Raw genomic sequence first — 18,408 nt, 5'->3', positions numbered from 1 at the left:
AAGTGTAGTGAACTATGATTTGCTCTTCTTAGTGGGCAAAATAAAGGCATAATGCTAGTGAAGGCAGAAACGAATATCATTCATCCTCTTTCAAAATTCCCAAGAGGTTAATTCAGTATCAGAAGTTTAATTTCTCAAAATTAATAGCTATTTAGTAAAGTTAATAAATGCACTTAGCTTCATACTTGAGCAATGTTCATATTTATTGACATCAATGCAAAACAAGTTAAGACTAAAAGTTGCTATTTAACAGGAACAAATACTGGTGCAGTTGCCTTCCTGGGGAGGTACGCACTCAGATCATGAGACCTAAGATAAAACAAAGACTGGATTGTCAAGAACCAAACAAGGGTTAAATTTTACTTATTAATATAAAAATTGCTAAAGGCAAAAGGAAATGTTTAAAAATAATCTTTATGCTAAGCTCACATAAGCAAACAAAAAACTAAACCTCAAACTTTAGGACATAGGATATAGACAAAACATGACTATTTAAATTTTTGCATAATCGAAATTTGTTATATCCTTCACCGTACTTGTACTACAATTACATGCTTGTTGCTTCTACGCTATACAAAGTCAACAGTTATCACCAACAATGAATATAACTAGATCTGAACAAGACTTCAAAGTGACTCTGCTCCACTCAAATTAGGAAAATTCAATCCAGGATTAACAAAACCTTTTGATTTTAGAGCCAGCTCTCTTTTCTTCTCATGTCATACCTAATTAAGTCCTCACTTAACATTTCCCGCTGGCAAATTGCAATCCATGTCCTCTCCCTCATCTTTGTCTGACACTTTAAAATTAATTTGTAGGAACTGCATAAAAATGAAATTGTACTTCCAATCTGAACCTGCAATCAGGTTCCTGCTTTGACACAAAACATACTCCTCTGCAGTGTACCCCACCAGCACAGCGACCCCCTTTCTCTCTCTCTATTCCTTTGCCCTGAAGGCACTTCTGGATTGCTTAATACGTGCTCTTTGGCTGCCTAGACGGTCAGGACACCTAAGGCCATTTGGACTTATCACTCCTCTCCTCCTTCTTTTCTATGGCTAATACCACTTTCCTGCTTTTTTTCTACTGCTGAATCTCCAGACTTGGTGCTGTCATCAGGGGGACAGAGTCGATTTCGGCTTCGAGCTCCTGGTTGGTAAAGCTGCATTGCTGGGCGATCCTAAGATAAAATGAAATGTTAATGTTACAACATTGCTACTAAGCGTTTACAGGGGATTTTCAGTTATAAGTTATGTATTGATATATACCAACAACAACTCCTACAAGAGCAAAAATGTGAGGACACAGTATATGACAGTACGTGTTGATGGTTGATTTGCTTCTAACTGCCCACTTCCTTTCCCCTATCTCTAAAGGAAAGCAACCATTTCCTAAGTATTATTTTATATGCCTAGGGCAAATTTTTGATAAATCTACAGCTAAATTTTCTTAACCATCTCAAGAAGAACTGAATCAGAGTGAATTTTTTTTTACTTAAAAACCACAGCCATTACCTAGCTCTCCTCCCCATCAGGAAATTGACTTTTTTCCCCCTTTTCTCCCCAAAGCCCCAGTAGACAGTTGTACATCATAGGTTGCACATCCCTCTAGTTGCTGCATGTGGGACGCCGCCTCAGCATGGCCGGACAAGTGGTGCGTCGGTGCACGCCTGGGATCCGAACCCAGGCTGTCAGCAGCGGAGAGCGCACACCCAACCGCCAAGCCATGGGGCCGGCCCCAGGAAATTGACTTTAAAATGCACCACCACATATGAAAATTTTAGGAGTAAAAACAACAATAAGAAAGAACGCAAAGTCTTAAGTGGAGACCTCCCTGAAGTTATGAGCTCAGACCCCATGTAACTTGCCACAAAATTTTTTTTTTCCTGAGGAAGATTTGCCCTGAGCTAACATATGTGGCCAATCTTCCTCTATTTTGCATATGGGTCACTGCCACAGCATGGCCGCTGACGAGTGGTGTAGGTCCACACCTGGGAACTGAACCTGGGCCACCGAAGCAGAATGTGCCGAACTTAACCACTAGGCCACCGGGGCCAGCCCCATGATTGTTTCTTAATTCAGGTATGACAACGTAACACCCCAGCTTGAGATTCTCTAGCTGGCGCTTTTGATCTCAGATTCCTAAATAAGCCTCAATAAAGTCATCATGTACCTCTCAGTTCAAGTAATGTATTTGGTTTATGACAATATGATCCTGGAAAACTTAAACGTATAGGCCTTTTTTAGAATCCAACAAAACATTACATGACGCTTCCTTACCCTGTCTCCCTGATGTATGAAAGTTAGCGTTAAAGCATTATTCTCAGTTGAATAATTCCAGCAAAGTATTTCACTATTTTCACAAGAAGAAATGTTAAAACAGATAAGACTCCTGCATAGTAAAGAAATGGATGATGGGGCTCCAACTGTGCAAAGATGGGACCATTTAAACATCAATGAGGACAGTTAAGTGATAATGACAAGTTGAAATACACCAAATGTTTCTAAATCCATGAGTTCTTAACGACTAAACAAAACTCATTGATGACCACTAGAAGTTGCTGGGACACCAACTCATTACTCTGAGTTGTAAATAAAGGGAAAGGATCAAGTGTTTATCTTGCCTTTCCCGTGTAAACTGAATTTCAGGCTAACCAAACAGATGATGAGGGAAAATTCCTCTTTATAGAAGAACATCAGACAATAAATGCAACAGGAAAGACAGAATTCGTATATCACCATTTTCCAATCCCCCCAACACATGAAATAATGAATCTAAGCAAAATCATTAGGAGAAGGGCTGATGAAATTTTTTATGACAAATGGATCAGGCTTATAATACCTGAACCTATTGTTCAGTTGTTTTTTTCAACTTTTTATCTTGAAGATGTTTAAATCTATAGAAATGTTGCAAAACTTGTACAATGAATACCTAATTCTTGCCCAAAATTGAACCAGAATATATTCAGGCCACTAGGTGAGGGCCACCTATTTTTGTGAATAAAGTGTTTTTTTTTGTGTGTGTGTGTGTGTGTGAGGAAGATCAGCCCTGAGCTAACATCCATGCCAATCCTCCTCTTTTTTTGCTGAGGAGGACTGGCCCTGGGCTAACATCTGTGCCCATCTTCCTCCACTTTATATGGGACACTGCCACAGCATGGCCTGACAAGCAGTGCATCGGTGCGTGCCCAGGATCCGAACTCGGGCTGCCAGCAGATGAATGCACGCACTTAACCGCTGCACCACGGGGCCGGCCCTGTGAATAAAGTTTGATCAGCACACAGCCATGCTCATTCTTTTACATATTGTCTATGCCTGCTTTCCCACAGAGCTTGGTGGTTGTGATAGAGACCATACGGCCCACAAAGCCTAAAATATTTATCATCTGGCCCTTTAGAGAAAAAATTTGCTAATCCCTGCCCTAGATATAACTGCCAGTTTTCAAGGAAACATAGAAGATAGAGGAACATGTTAAATGATACCCCAGGGATGTAATTAGCCAATCCAGACCGTTAGAAGCTCTACAGGACAAATTGGTTTCTGCAACAAATAAATGGTAGGAAAACAAAAGGAGGGGGAATTGTTTAGATTAAAAGAGTCTTAAGGAGGGGCCGGCCCCATGGCTTAGCGGTTGAGTGCGTGCACTCCGCTGCCGGCAGCCCGGGTTCGGATCCCGGGTGCGCACCGAGGCACCACTCCTCCAGCCATGCTGAGGCCGCGTCCCACATACAGCAACTAGAAGGATGTGCAGCTATGACAGACAACTATGTACTGGGGCTTTGGGGGAAAAATAAATAAATAAAATCTTAAAAAAAAAAAAAAGAGTCTTAAGGAGACATTTCAAGCAAATACTATTTGTGGAATTTGTTTAGAGCCTATAAAAAAGATATTAATGGGGGCCAGCCCGGTGGCACAGGGTTTAAGTGTGCGCGCTCCACTGCGGCGGCCTGGGGTTCGCAGGTTCGGATCCCGGGCGTGCACCAACGCACCACTTGGTAAGCCATGCTGTGGCGGCGTCCCATATAAAGTAGAGGAAGATGGGCACGGATGTTAGCTCAGGGCCACTCTTCCTGAAGAAAAAAGGTGAGGATTGGCATCGGATGTTAGCTCAGGGCTAGTCCTCCTCACACACACACACACACACAAAAAGATATTAATGAGGAGCCGGCCTGGTGGGGTAGTGGTTAAGTTCACGCATTCTGCTTTGGCGGCCCGGGGATCACGGGTTCGGATGCCAGGTGCTGACCTAAGCACTGTTCATCAAGCCATGCTGTGGTGGCATCCCACATGAAAAACAGAGGAAGACTGGGACAGATGTTAGCTCAGTGACAATCTTCCTCAAGCAAAAAGAGGAAGACTGGCAACAGATGTTAGCTCAGGGCCACTCTTCCTCACCAAAAAAAAAAAAAAAAAGATATTAATGAGACAATTGGGAAAATCTGAACACTGAGTAGGTAGGATGTTAAAGAATTATAGTTAGTTTTTGTGTGTGTGTGTGTGTGGGGTGTGTGTGTGTGAAAATGCTATTAGGGTTATATTATTAAGAAAAAGAGCCTTTTATCTCTAATAGTGACATATTTAAAGAAGAAACTGTATGTCTAGGATTTGCTTGAAAATAATCCAGTAGGGGTAGAGTAGAAAGAAGGTTGCCCATGAGTTGATAATTGCTGAAGCTGGGTGGTGGGTACATCATATTATTCTCTTTTCTCTCTACTTTTGTGTTTATGTTTGAAATTTCTACAAGTTAATAAAAGGACCCAATCAAGACTGAAAAAAAATTGCAAATAAAGTTCCCCTTCAAAAATTCTATAAAAAAACGAGCTAGCCCTTTCCTTTACGCTTGTAGGAAAAGAAACATAAAATCCTCATGACAATAAACAAGGGTAACGAAAAGCAGCACCTTGTTTCTTATGCGATCTCTCTTAACCACTTCCTCTTTCTTTTCAGTTTTTTCTGAGCTGCCTACTGATTCTGTATTTTCAGGCTTCTTCCCTTTATCTCGAAGTGCTTCTTTCTCTTTTTTCACATCTTCCTCCTTTCTTTTAAAAGCCTTCTCTTTCTCATAGCGCTCCTTCTGCCTACGGCGCTCTTCTTCTTGCCGCTTGAGTCTCTCTCTTTCCCGAAGTATGCGCTCTTGATCGCGGTCGTATTCCCGTTCCCTCTCCCTGTAGTCTCTGCCACTCTCATCTTCAGGTCTGCATGAAAAACAAATCCGAGTGTACTCTCAAAGAACTCCTAATCACAGATGCAGAACACTCTGATTCTGACTTGGCCACTGCAATGAGGCTGCACTCTTGGAGCAGAGTAAAAAGACACTAGTGTTTTGAAAAACACTAACAAAAACCAAAAGTCATTCACCCAGATTAAGACAGTAGAATATTTGAAAGCTTTCCTCCTTCTCCCTCTACCCCTCATAATACAGTGTATCTTAATTTAGGTACAAGTCTAAGACACAGCAGTAAAACTAGCATCTAGAAACACACTGAAAACAAATGTATCAAAGAGCCCTTGACTACCGACCTCTTAGGCTTTTCATCCTTAAGTTCACCATCAGACCGCTTGGGCAGTGTACAACTTTGCCCACTGGCTCTTTCATCATTCAGATTCTCTTTGTCCAATTTCTTGGCTTTTTCTCTTTTGTCCAATTCTTTTTCATCTCCTTTTTCTGGCTTCTTGAGCAGCTTTAAAGAGAACAAATTTATTTTTATTTTGAAGAGTGGGACATTGTCTTCTGACTCGATCAAAGAAAACAATATACTAAATATTTTTAACTTAGACTATAGACGGCCCCATCTCTGCAGGTACTTGTAAACTTTCAGATGAACAACTAGTGCACAAGAGCAGTAATTTACTAAAAGGATGCTATTAATGTGAAAGTGTTATCCACTCAAATGAAGTGGTTTAATCACTTTGTGGCAATAGGATCAAGACTCCTTTGGCTTTAAATGGGTCAACCTTTAAGTGAACCAATGCATACTTCCAAGCATGCCTTCTGTAGCAAACCAGCATGTTGATATAACTTGATGGGAAAATATGCCACAAATTTAAAATGGCAGGCATATCATTACTGTTGGACTGTTTTTATGTAGTACTTGGAATGACAAATACCTTGATCACCAAAGGAGAGATCCATTGCAAGAATAATTTTGCCTTGAGCCTGAGAGTAACATACTTATGACGGTACAATCATATTATCATTAGAGATGAAGAGCAAGAATTATTTGGCATTTGACTTAAAAATTCAAATACCTCATACAACGGAACAGCGAAGTTCCATATCTACTGAGTAGGAATTCTGCTTAATGTCATATATATATATGACAGAACGCAATTCTAAAATAAAAGTGGTGTATAAAGTCCAAATTGCTAACAAAAGTTTCTTTCTCACACCAATGCTACAAATCTCTCTAGAATACCCCTAAGTGTTGGATATTCAGAGAGATCCTTAGACAAAATAGAAGAATTTCAAGTCTCAGAATGAAGGCATCATACAAAGGTTCATCTCAGGGTGAAGGCATCATACAAGTCACCAAGCAAAAGGCAAAGCACCACAAGACTTAAGCGTGAAGTACTGCAGCACACAGCCACTGCAAATGGCGAGTCCCACTGGACCCTAAGAAGGCACCAGTGTGAAGTGAGGATACCATGTGCAGGTTTCATTGGAAGTGTTCTTATTTCTCTAATGAACATCTCTGTTAGAAGCCAAGATGTTCATTACTCTAATAAGAACATTAACGAATGTCTCGAGCATGGCTGGCTCTACCTCTGCCTTGCTGATAATTAGGAACAGCAAGTCAAGTCACTTGTAGCATGGCGGACGGAGAGAATGCTAGAAGGAATTAAGATGGGAACCTCCCCACCCCGCTGTCAAGCCCCTTAGCACCAATAATGAGCCCTGGAGAGCCTCGGGGAACCCTAACCACATCAACTTCTGAATTTTGAGGAGGTAAAAGGAGGAGACCCCGCCACCATCTCTGTGAGATTTTTCTCTGACTTTCTCTGAAGTCCTAGGTACTAGTACTTCCCCAGGAAGTTCACTGGAGCAAGGGCTACCCAAGCTATGCCCTCAAAAGGGAAGCAGCAAGGCTGGGAGCTTTCTATAGGTTTTCCTCTTCCTACATGCAATGCGTTAATCAGGTTCCCAGGTAGATGCAAAAAGACAACGTGGGGGATCATGTAAGAGGGGAAAGCAGATAATGCAGGATATTTCTCCCTAGTCCTCCCACAAGGCAGCCAGTTATGAGAGGCATAGAAAAAGAAGAGAAAGAGCTATTTAGGCATGGTTGTCCTCTAGCTGTATACTGTTGAAGCTTCTGGGTGCACAGCAGAGCATCAGGAAGTCATCTAAGCTTCCTTCTAAAGTAGGAATTTAAAATGGCTCAGCTTTTAAGAAGACTCAAGTCAGTCTGAAGGCGTTTTCTACAGGTAACACTACCACCACCACCAAAAGGACTTATTAACTAAGACCTGTGTGTGTGACATGATACTAGGTGCTCTGTATCATGTACTTGGTCCTTACATTTTTCTGATTCACAGCTTGTAACAGAAACCTGTGTACCTGAAGACAGTGGAAAACAAACAGATGAAGCAACTTCACGTATCAAATATGAAGGAAAAGCTGAATAAAACCCACAATTCATGCCAGCCAGCCCTAAGCCCTTATTTATGAAGAATTGAATAATAATCCCCAAATTGAACATTTTCAATCATAAAAATAACACAGATCTGCACTGAAGAAATATTATGTAAACTACTAAATTCTTTTAAATTATCTTAAATTTTAAAAATAATACTATTATAGGAAAGATTTCTATTGGTTCACTCCCCCCAAAAAAAGACAAAAACAAAACCAAACAACTATATTTACACCAACACAAGATGCATGCATATTTAAAGAAGTAGATACATGCAGTTTTCAGCAACATGCAGTCAGTTTAAGTTATTTTCATACCTTAATCTTTGGTTCATCCTTTAATTTGTCCCTTTCTGGAACTCTGTCTATCTTCTTTAGCTTTTCTATATCTTTCCTTTTTCGTTTCTCTTCTTCTTTCCATTTCCTCCTCTCTTCTTCTCTTTGTCTTTTTCTTTCTATTTCTCGCCTCCTTCTTTCTTCTCTTTTTTCTTCTCTCATTCTCTAGAAAGTAACATCACACAAGCCTTCAAACAAGATAATCATCACCAAAAACTTAATCCATCCCAAAGGTACGGTGGGCACCCACTAAACTGGGTCATCTTTCCTTCCGACTTTCTACAAAGTGGCATTCTACCTCCCTAACCTCCCCCCACCCCGTTCAGAATATGAGAGAGAATAAAGACCAGGGCCTGCTAGTATCACAGTCTCCCACTGCTGCCTTGCTATATTTCCAGGGGCTTTCAGAAAATCAAGAGAGTGTCTTTGGAACAAGCTAAGGACTCTGGGTTTGCAGTGAATCCTTGGTCCAATAACCAGAGTGAAGAAAAGGGCCAGAGTGAGGCCAGTGGGCCAGATCTTTAGAATAATGGTAGAAAAAGCAGCCATTTCTTCTATAGGATCCCAATGCTCTTATGTTTACAGAATGTGAACCAATAAAATAAAAGTATTGAGAGAACTATAAAAACAAAAGGTTTACCTGCTTGTTTTTCAGGAAGCTCAAAAGTGGGGTTGTCTTTTTAGCTACATAAATGTAAACAGATTATTAATAATACTTATCAACCCCTAGAAAAGGATTCCATTTTCTGACATTCCCTACCAACCACCCAAGGTGGGAAAATTACACCCCTTAAACAGAAAGTTCACAACTTTATTATCAGAAAGAAGTTTTACAGTATTTTATTTCAATTCTGAAAGTTTAAAATACTTTTTAAAAAGTGAAGAAATTCAAATTAAAACAATTTTTTAAAAGAGTAATTCCCAATGTTGGTGAGGATTAAGTGCAAAGGACATTCTCTTGTTTTACAGATGGCAGTATAAATTTGTTCAACTGGGAGGAAATTGAGGGAAGGGGTTAAAAATATCTAATCCTTTTGACCCCATAATTCCACTTCTGGGAATTTATCGTAAGGAAATGATCAGAGATAGGCTTACACTATGCATCCAATAATAAAAACCAAGTTTTAGAGGAATATGTAACTCATTTTTCAATGTTCTGAACAATGCTATCTAGCCTAGCTAGCTTTTCGAAAGCATACTTCCTTTGGATAAATTCCTGAGAGGAAACCCTGGGTCAGAGGCTATGCTTATGTTTAGAGCTAACAGAGTGGTGACAATTTACTACTAGAACCAAGATTCAAGCTAGACTTTCTCAAGAGGTTTTCAATTTTGCAGTAACTAATTTCATTTTTTGATATTTTCAAGTCAAAGATTTTTTTTTTAGGAATGGGAGCTTCTTTACTAGAAAACACCAACTGATCTTCAAACACTTACCAACATCTAAAGATATCATTAGTCTTCAAACTTTTTATACTTATGTCACATTTATGTGGCACTAAATAGGCCACAGATAATTTTCCCCATCTTATCAATGCATTCTCATAATCCTGTGAGGCAAGCATTATCACCTGCACTTTACAGTAGAAACAGAGTCTCAGAGAAGTTAGTGCCTTCACCTTGGTCACACAGCTAGCAAGTGGCAGAAGTGGGAGTCAGACAGGTAGGTCTTCTGATGAAAAAGCCATTGCCCTTAATTCCTTTTGCCCACTTACCTATTAATTCTCTATTTTTTGCTTCTATTTCCTCTAGCAGTGTCTCTGGAGTAGATGTCATTTTCTCATTATCTGCAGCATAACTTTCCAAAAATTTTCTATATTCTGGATCTAAATAATTGTTTAAATAAACAAAATATAGCAAACTTTAAACAAAATAGGAAATATTACCTAGGATATTTATTTATCAAAGATAATTTTTATTATTAAGATATTTATTATTTATCAAAGTATCAAAATATTTATCAAAGTACTACTTATCAAAGTATCAAAATATTATCAAATATTTATTATTTAATCAAAGAAGATAATTTTCTACTTTATGGAAAACTGAAAATAAACCTAACCATGGTATAGTGTAACAACAGATAGATTACGTAGGGCTTTATTGGTCACTTACTCTCAGAACTACTATTAGGGATATCCACTAAGGGAGTCTGGTGTCACATTGGGTCCAGGAAAATGAGACACCACACATTATAGCAGAACCTCCAGGAATGTTAAGTAGTTTGCTTTTAGAAGTCACTGCTCCTACTAATCCAGAGTCACACTTATGGGAGAACTGAAAGTTATAGTCATTGGACCTTAAGACAGTATTACGTATAGCATGTAAGCAATTCCTGTATGGGTATACCTCACTTTAAGTAAACTCAACATATGAAAATCAGGTGTTCCAAAAAGACAAATTAGGGGAGATGTCTAGACGTGGCCTGGAGGTGTTGGTAATTCCTGGAGTTCTTTCCTAGACGCCACTGACATCAGAAAGGGTAATACATCTGAGTCATTATATTGCTTGTATTTGGAGTTTCTATGCACTGTGGAGCATGTCACTTGATCTAGTCTTCCAGGTCTGAATCTATGATATAATAAGCAGTTGTGTGCTGAGTCTTTTCTGTGTTTTCTTTATAAAATACTCATTATAGTAAAATAAATAATGGAAATCAAACTAGATGATTCTAAAATATCAATCTGATATAAAATATTGCAGCTAAGTCCTTATTCAACATAACAACATTACAGAGATCTCAAAATCTGGATCTAGTTTCCCTTAAACAGCAATTATTCCAGCTTTTCAGTTCCTCCATCACTTCAATGTAATTACTATTTGTGCAGTTAACTATATATTCAAAGCCTAGAAAATAGGACTGGCCACTTTAGCTACTTTATATATTAAGTTACTAAAGTACAGAAATTTTTCCATCACAGCTCTCAGTGATAAGTCTTCCTCTTGATAAAAAAAGTCAAATAAATAACCATAAAAATGGTAAGAGGCCTCAAGGAGTTGTTGTACTTTGAAACATCCGATTTTTTTCCATTGTCTTCTAATCTGCAAACCTACAGTGATTTACTACTCAAGAGTCAACAATAAATTGCTTAATGGTGGAGGAATGAAATGCCACTAGGCAAAGAGAGTGGAAATTACAGGAAACCCACCTTCATTCTAAAAATTAAGCAAAGCTTTAAACAGCGAATTACACTTCTCATGAACTTTATTCCATATGTTTTCTTATTTAAAAGATTGGAGTCCAGTTAATTCCCACAAAGGTAATATTTTTTAAAAACTCAAGGCAATAGTATTATATAACCAGAGCTATACTGTACCATCATCGATAGTCCCAACTTTGGTATCTCTTTTCTTAGTCTTCTTTTTTGCAGCTTTTTGAAAAGGTGCAAATTCTACTATAGCAGGATATTCCTGACCTGTTTAGAAAAAATACCACACTTGCTATAACAAAGAAAATGTCAAAAGTGGATACAAGAGAGTCAACCTACTGCTCTCTATGCCTCCTTTGATGGCAGTCATCTGAACAGGGTCTCCTAACGGGCATAAATCACACTGGCACAACTAAAATCAACATGTTACCAAAGAAGCCCCAAATTCATACTGATACATAATGAAAAGATATGGCAGGGAATTAAAATATTTATTTAAATTCAACTGCTAAAGTATGATATTTTGATATGTGGGAACAAAATCTACCAACTAATTTTCATTTAAAAAATACATCAGAGCCAGCCCCGTGGCTTAGCGGTTAAGTGCGCGCGCTCCGCTGCTGGCGGCCCAGGTTCGGATGCCGGGCGCGCACTGACGCACCGCTTCTCCGGCCATGCTGAGGCCGCGTCCCACATACAGCAACTAGAAGGATGTGCAGCTATGACATACAACTATCTACTGGGGCTTTAGGGGGAAAAAATAAATAAATAAAATCTTTAAAAAAATTAAAAAAAAATAAATAAAAAATACATCAGAAATAGAAAGTAGGGTCAGCACAGTGGCTTAGCGGTTGGGTTCGCACGCTCTGCTTTGGCGGACTGGGGTTCACCGGTTTGGATCCTGGGCACGGACCTATGCGACGCTCATCAAGCCATGCTGAGGCAGCGTCCCACATAGAGCAACTGGAGGGACGTACAACTATCTACCAGGGCTTTGGGGAGAAGGAAGGAAAAAGGGAGGAGGATTGGCAACAGATGTTAGCTCAGGGAGAATCTTCCTCAGCAAAAAGAGGATGATTGGCCATGGATGTTAGCTCAGGGCTGATCTTCCTCACACACACAAAAATATTTCTTAAAAAAAGAAATAGAAAGTAGACTGGGGTGACACCTAATGGGTATGGGGTTTCTCTTTGGAGTGATGTGTTCTAAAAGTAGATTGTGGTGACAGCTGCACAACTTTGTGAATATACAAAAAACACTAAACTGTATACATTTTACGGCATGTGAATTATATCTCAATAAAGCTGTTATTAAAAAATATACCAGGAGACACCAAAAGCACAGGCAACAAAAGTAAAAAACAGATAAGTGGATTACATCAAAATTAAAAACTTCTGTGCATCTAAGGACACAATCAACAGAGTGAAAAGGCAACCTACAGAATAGGAGAAAATATCTGCAGATCATTTATCTGGTAAGGGTTCAATATACAGAATAAAGAACTCCTAGAACTCAACAACAAAATAACCCAATTAAAAAATGTTCAAAGGATTTGAATAGACATTTCTTCAAAGACGATATACAAGTGGCAACAAGCCTATGAAAAGATTACAATATTACCTCAATAATCATAGAGAAATGCAAATCAAAACCACAATGAGATATCACCTCACACCTATTAGAATGGTTACTATTACAGGAAAAAAACCCAGAAAATAGGAAGTGTTGACGAGGAGAAATTAGAACCCTCGTGCATTACTGGTGGGAATGTAAAATGGTGCAGCTGCTATGGAGAACAGTATGGTGGTTCCTCAAAAAATTAAAAATATAATTACCACATGACCCAGCAATTCCACTTTTGGGTATATATTCAAAAGAAGTGAAAGCAGAGACTTGAACAGATATTCCTACACCCACGTTCATAGCAGCGTTATTCACAATAGCCAAGAGTTGGAAGCAACCCAAATGTCCCTCGAAAGATGAATGAATAAACAAAATGTAGTATGTACATACCATGGAATATTACTCAACCTTAAAAATAAAATTCTGACACATGCTACAACATGGATCCACTTTGAGGACATTATGCTAAGTGAAATAAGCCAGTCATAAAAAGTCATATACTCTATGATTGCACTTATATGAAGTACCTAGAATGGTCAACTTTATAGAGACAAAATGGTGGCTCATAGAGGTAGAATGGTAGTTGTCGGGGGCTGGGGAGAGGGAGAAATCAGGAGTTGTTGTTTAATGGGTATAGAGTTTCAGTCTTGCAAGATGAAAAAGTTCTAGAGATCGGTTGCACAACAATGCGAATGTATTCAACACTACTGAACTACATTTAAAAATGGTTACGATGGTAAATATGTGTATTTTACCAGTTTTTAAAAATGCAAACACAAAAAAGGAATGAGGTAATGATGCATGCTACAACATGGATCAACCTTGAAAACATGCTAAGTAAAAGCAGCAGTCACCAAAGGCCACATATTGTATGATTCTAGTTATATGAAATTTACAGAATAGGGAAATTCATAGTTAGTAGATTAGTAGTTGCCAGGGGCTGGGAGGAGGGGAGAACGGGAGATGACTACCAATGGATATAAGATTCTTTTCGGAGTGATGAAAACATTCTGGAATTACATAGTGGTGATGGTTGCACAACTTTGTGAATATAGTAAAAACCATTGACTTTTATGGTATGTGAGTTACATCTCAATAAAAAGAACAAGTGACTACTGGAAAAAAAATACACCAGATCCCTGCTATAGCAATGTCATACAAGGTATAAAATACTATCCTTAGATCATTGGCATGTAGACATAAGCCAGAAGAAAATAACTAGAATTGACCAGAAGGCATCACAAACCAGTCATGAGGAAACATGATTTTGGAAATCCTAGTGAATGCAGAATCAGATTAAATTAATAACTGATATATTTGAGAAGGAATAGATAAACCAGACTGAAATAGAAGGAAATTGTGGAGATAGGCTGAAAAAAAAACAGAAGTGAGGCCAGACCATGGAGGACCCTGACTACGAGGCTAAGGAGTTTGGACTTTTTTTCACAACTGCTATTTTAAATCACTACTTTCAAAAAGATTAATTTCAAGGCAGTATAACAGACTGAATTATACAGAAATGGAAAAAATGGAAAATCCTTTAAGTTTAGAGACAGTGGTTGTCTAAGCATTAGGTGAGAGGACATCAAGTGTGAAAGTATTAGTAAGTCTAGATGAACAAGATATTAAAAAACAATAAATTGACAAGATTCATCATTTATTTAAATGTATGGGATAAAAAGAGAGGAAAAAAACATAACTCAGGGGCTGGCCTGGTGGCGTAGCGGTTCAGTTCATGTGCTCCACTTCAGCGGCCCAGGGTTCATGGGTTCAGATCCCGCATGGACCTACACAATGCTTACAAAGCCATGCTGTGGTGGCGTCCCACATACAAAAAATAGAGGAAGATTGGCACAGATGTTAGCTCAGGGACAATCTTCCTCAAGCAAAAAGAGGAAGATTGGCAACAGATGTTAGCTCAGAGCCAATCTTCCTCACCAAAAAAACAAAAAACAAAAAAACAAAACTCAGATTTCCAGGAAATCATTGCTATCTACTGGAATAAAGCTGGAGTGGAGAAGTAGCTGGTTTGGGGGATTAATAAAAGCTGGAGAAATACAGTGACAATCCTTCAACTTTTACTGGCATATTCCCTGACAAAGATTTCATTTTTACCAACTTTGAAGTAACACTGAAAAAACATAACCCAACAAAAATACACATCATTTACCTAAGATTGCAAAGCCAAAAGCGAAGTGGGAAATGGCAGCTTGGACATTCTCTGGCTAAATGCTGCAAGCAGCAGATAATAAATACAAAGAGAGTTAAGACAGAAGTTTTTCTTCCCTATAGACTCCTGGATACAAAGTGGGGGATCTACAGGTTCAATGTTTTAATTACATACAACTTAGAATGTTAAACAGTATTCTGAATGGGAACTATTAGCTTAACGGATTTGAATTAAATAAATAAATGTTGGTCCTTGAAGCAAGATGAGAAGTAATTATTTAAAACTTGTCATACAAGTTTAAAGAGTCATTTATCAGTATTAGTGCTGAAACTAGTCAATAGTCAAAACAACACATCTAATCCAGGGCAAAAAATTTATCACAGGAGGAGAAAACAGTGGCAATTTCATTCAGTTGATCAAACTACAGAAATCACAGGTTAATAAAAATACCCGAGGGCTGTGAAAAGTAACATATCTATTTATAAGACAGTAATAAGCTTATCAACGGTGTAAAACTCTAAATGTTGCACATTTCATCACCCAGGATTTTAGAAAAGCTATGAAGGCATTGAGAAGAAAAACACTGTGATACACACATTGTCTTAAACATACAAATGACAAAGAAACTCCCCTTCTGTTACAAGGACTCACCTTTATTGTCAAGGAATACATAACCATCAAAGCGATCCCTGAACAAAATAATGTCCTCTTGGTTTTTAAAGTTGATGTATGCCCTGGCATACATATGAGGATACAGACTGCAGAGAGGAAAGCAATTATGTAAATGTGCTTTCAGGTGTCTGGCTGAATTACAAGTATGCATATATTAAAGAGACAGACTCAAAAATCAAATGGAAAACAGCAGTAGGATCAAGAATGGAAGAAACCTTTTCATTGACCCCCTCCCTCTTTTATTTATTTATTTTACCTAGTATCATTAGAAAAAAACTCAAAATAATCATGCTCGGGCATAGGCTGAAGATGTTCCTGAAGCTGCTCCTTGGTCAAAGTGGGAGGTAATCTCCGAATGACCACCTTAAGAAATGAATAAGGAAAATAAAATGAGTACAAATCAATTTTCTGTCGTACCTGGAAGAATCACCGTCCCTGAAGAAAGCTGGGCTTTAAAAGATGAGATCACTTATAAAAACCCAGGAGAAAAAAATTTTTTAATGCTCAGAATTAGTCAAACATAATGGGAACGCTGTTTTTAAAAACTTAGAAATGAGAACTGCCTAGAGCAAGGAAAACCTCACGTTGCATTAACTCGAAGCCCCGCAGTTTACTAGGTTTTCGCATCATTTTCTCTCATTCGTTTTCCAACAGATGTAGTGGTAAGAAATTAGTGGGCCAACCCTGCTCTTTTGTGGGTGCCACGAACTCTGGATTTATTAATATTTCTCTACCACATCCAACACATCCTAAACCACAATCCTTCCCCATTCAGCATAAAGAATTCAAAACTCTCAAGAATACCAAAAATTCCCTCATTGCTCCCAAAATAGTATGCACCTGATCTGGCCCGAGACCATTAATCCCCCCACACTCCCTCAACTTGCTTCCGTTAATACTCCTATCACAAACTACTCCCACCCTTGACGGCCCCTTAACTATTTAATAATTATCCCCAATCAACCTTTCATTCCGCCTTCTCTTTACTATCGCTCCCCCTCCCATTATCATCTCCCAGCTCTGACCTAACCCCTTCTCGTCTGGGAATCCCCTCCTTTTCCTCACTCCCACCCCAAGGCTTGGCCGGGAGTGGGGCGCCCCGCTTTTCGGACGAGTGGATGAGACAGGGTGATGTGATCTGCACTCAGGTGAAGAAACAGAGGGGGACACTGGGAGAGGAAGAGGGCAGCCCCATTCCCAACCAGCCTCCACGAGTGGCGGACCCGTCCCGCCCTCTCCTGGGCCAACAGTCGGCCAGGCACCTTGCTCAGCGCCTCTTTCTTCTCCTTGTTCCGATCCTGCTTATCTTCCCCTTTGGTGCTGTCCGCCGAAGCCCCACCGCCGCTGCTTGTAGCCCCCGGGGGAGTCAAGAGGGTTACTCGCTTCTCCTTAGGCCTGTGCTCCTTCTCCTCCTTCATGGCCACGGCTTTACTCCTCAAAGCGGCAGCTCGGCCTAAACGCCGCTACGCCGGGCACCTACGACTCCCGGCCCACTCCCGTCAGAGCTCCGCCCCCAACAAACGACCCTAGTGATAAGCCGGGGCCCGCGTTCCATTGGGCCCAGCCAGGATCTCGCGAGACTTCAGGGCGTCCGGGTTCCCTCGGTGGAAAGGTTTTAACACCTGGTCTTAACTTCCCGCCCGCGGAGTCTCCGGACCGCCCAATCGCTTCGCGGCCCAGGCTCCCTCGGGGCCCGCTCTGCGCAGGTCCTTAGCAACTCCACCATCTTGACTAGAACGACTCTTTCGTGGACTACAAATCCCGGCATACAAAGCAGCTACTCGCTTCTTGCCCGGAGTTCTGGAACCATCGATATCTTGGGGTCTCTATTTATAAGTACAGTAAATGGAGTAATTAATTTTGAAAGTTTAGTGTTTTTCAGATCAAAAGATAGGTTCTGCGGGCTGTACTTCGCTTCGTTTTCCTCAGATAAACCCGATGTTATCCAAAGTTTACCTCGCTAGGAGAGCGATTGGTATGTTCTATCATTGATTCTAAGCGTGCTTTCAGAAGCTCTAGAATTTCCTTTTTATATTAAGATTCAGAGATACTTAATAAACATTCATAAGATACTGATATTTAAAGAAGTAATATGACTAGAACGTATGAAATTTGTTTTCATCTCCCTTTTTTAAGTAAAAGGATTGTATGATGGTACTGATGCCCCACAAGGAGGAGAAAATAAAATATAATCCAACTTGCTTTAGATGGGATCACCCTCCTTCCTGCCTTAAAAAACGGCAAGGATACATTATTTATAATAGCCCGAAACTGGAAACAATCCACGTCTGTCAACGGGCAAATGGGTAAAAAAATGTGGCAGATTCGTAGAATGAGATACTACTCAGCAATAAAAACGAACTGATATGTCCATCAACATGAATGAATCTCAATATGATTAAGCTGAGTGAAAGAATCCAGACACAAGGAGAGTACATGCTGTATAATCTCATATCAAATTCTAGAAAAAGTAAAACTATAATGATAGAAAGCACATCAATGATTGTCAGGGGATGGGGGAGGGAGAAGGGATTGACTGCAAAGAGGCTCCAGGGGACTCTGGAGTGATGAAAATGCTCTTTATCATGATTGTGGTGGTGGTTGCATAACTGCACACATTTGTGTAAACTCATTGAATTGTACACATAAAATTGCTGAATATTATTTTATGTAAATTATACTTCAATAAAGTTCAGCCCTCCAGAGTTTAAAAAAATGCAGAATTCGAAAACTATTGCCCTAAATGATGGAGCATTTGTATTTCATCAGATGTAAGATACCACTGCATTTAAGACCACCATTTTTATTATTATTTATATATTTATTTAT

General features: G+C 39.4%; 1 protein-coding gene across 2 annotated transcripts; it reads right to left on the bottom strand.

The window, feature by feature from the left end:
• Positions 1-182: 182 nt before the first annotated feature.
• UPF3B (UPF3B regulator of nonsense mediated mRNA decay) lies at positions 183-17,078 on the bottom strand. Of its 2 annotated transcripts, XM_004442276.3 has the most exons (11): positions 16,842-17,078; positions 15,836-15,942; positions 15,559-15,665; positions 11,283-11,381; positions 9,681-9,791; positions 8,609-8,652; positions 7,951-8,133; positions 7,519-7,557; positions 5,520-5,680; positions 4,900-5,194; positions 183-1,180 (listed from the first exon to the last, which is right to left on the bottom strand). In XM_004442276.3, the coding sequence occupies exons 1-11, from the start codon at positions 16,995-16,997 to the stop codon at positions 1,031-1,033; spliced, it is 1,452 nt and encodes a 483-aa protein (XP_004442333.1). In that variant the 5' UTR covers positions 16,998-17,078; the 3' UTR covers positions 183-1,030. The 2 variants fall into 2 exon arrangements, with proteins under 2 accessions (XP_004442333.1, XP_004442334.1); XM_004442277.3 differs by lacking the exon at positions 7,519-7,557 and having other exon boundaries at positions 16,842-17,077.
• Between the last annotated feature and the right edge of the window lie 1,330 nt (positions 17,079-18,408).

The sequence above is a fragment of the Ceratotherium simum genome, chromosome X (assembly GCF_057802395.1).
Source record: "Ceratotherium simum simum isolate JZ-2026a chromosome X, ASM5780239v1, whole genome shotgun sequence".
Taxonomy (NCBI): domain Eukaryota; kingdom Metazoa; phylum Chordata; class Mammalia; order Perissodactyla; family Rhinocerotidae; genus Ceratotherium; species Ceratotherium simum.
Note: the sequence above shows the minus strand (reverse complement) of the source record. Positions and strands in the feature narration are given on the sequence as shown.

Excerpts from the sequence above, each read along its gene's own strand:
- UPF3B (XM_004442276.3), bottom strand. The coding sequence starts at position 16,997 with ATGAAGGAGGAGAAGGAGCACAGGCCTAAGGAGAAGCGAGTAACCCTC. Across the intron at positions 15,943-16,841 it reads AGAAAGAGGCGCTGAGCAAG|GTGGTCATTCGGAGATTACC; the intron begins GTGCCTGGCCGA and ends TCATTTCTTAAG. Across the intron at positions 8,653-9,680 it reads AAAAAATAGAGAATTAATAG|CTAAAAAGACAACCCCACTT; the intron begins GTAAGTGGGCAA and ends ACATTTATGTAG.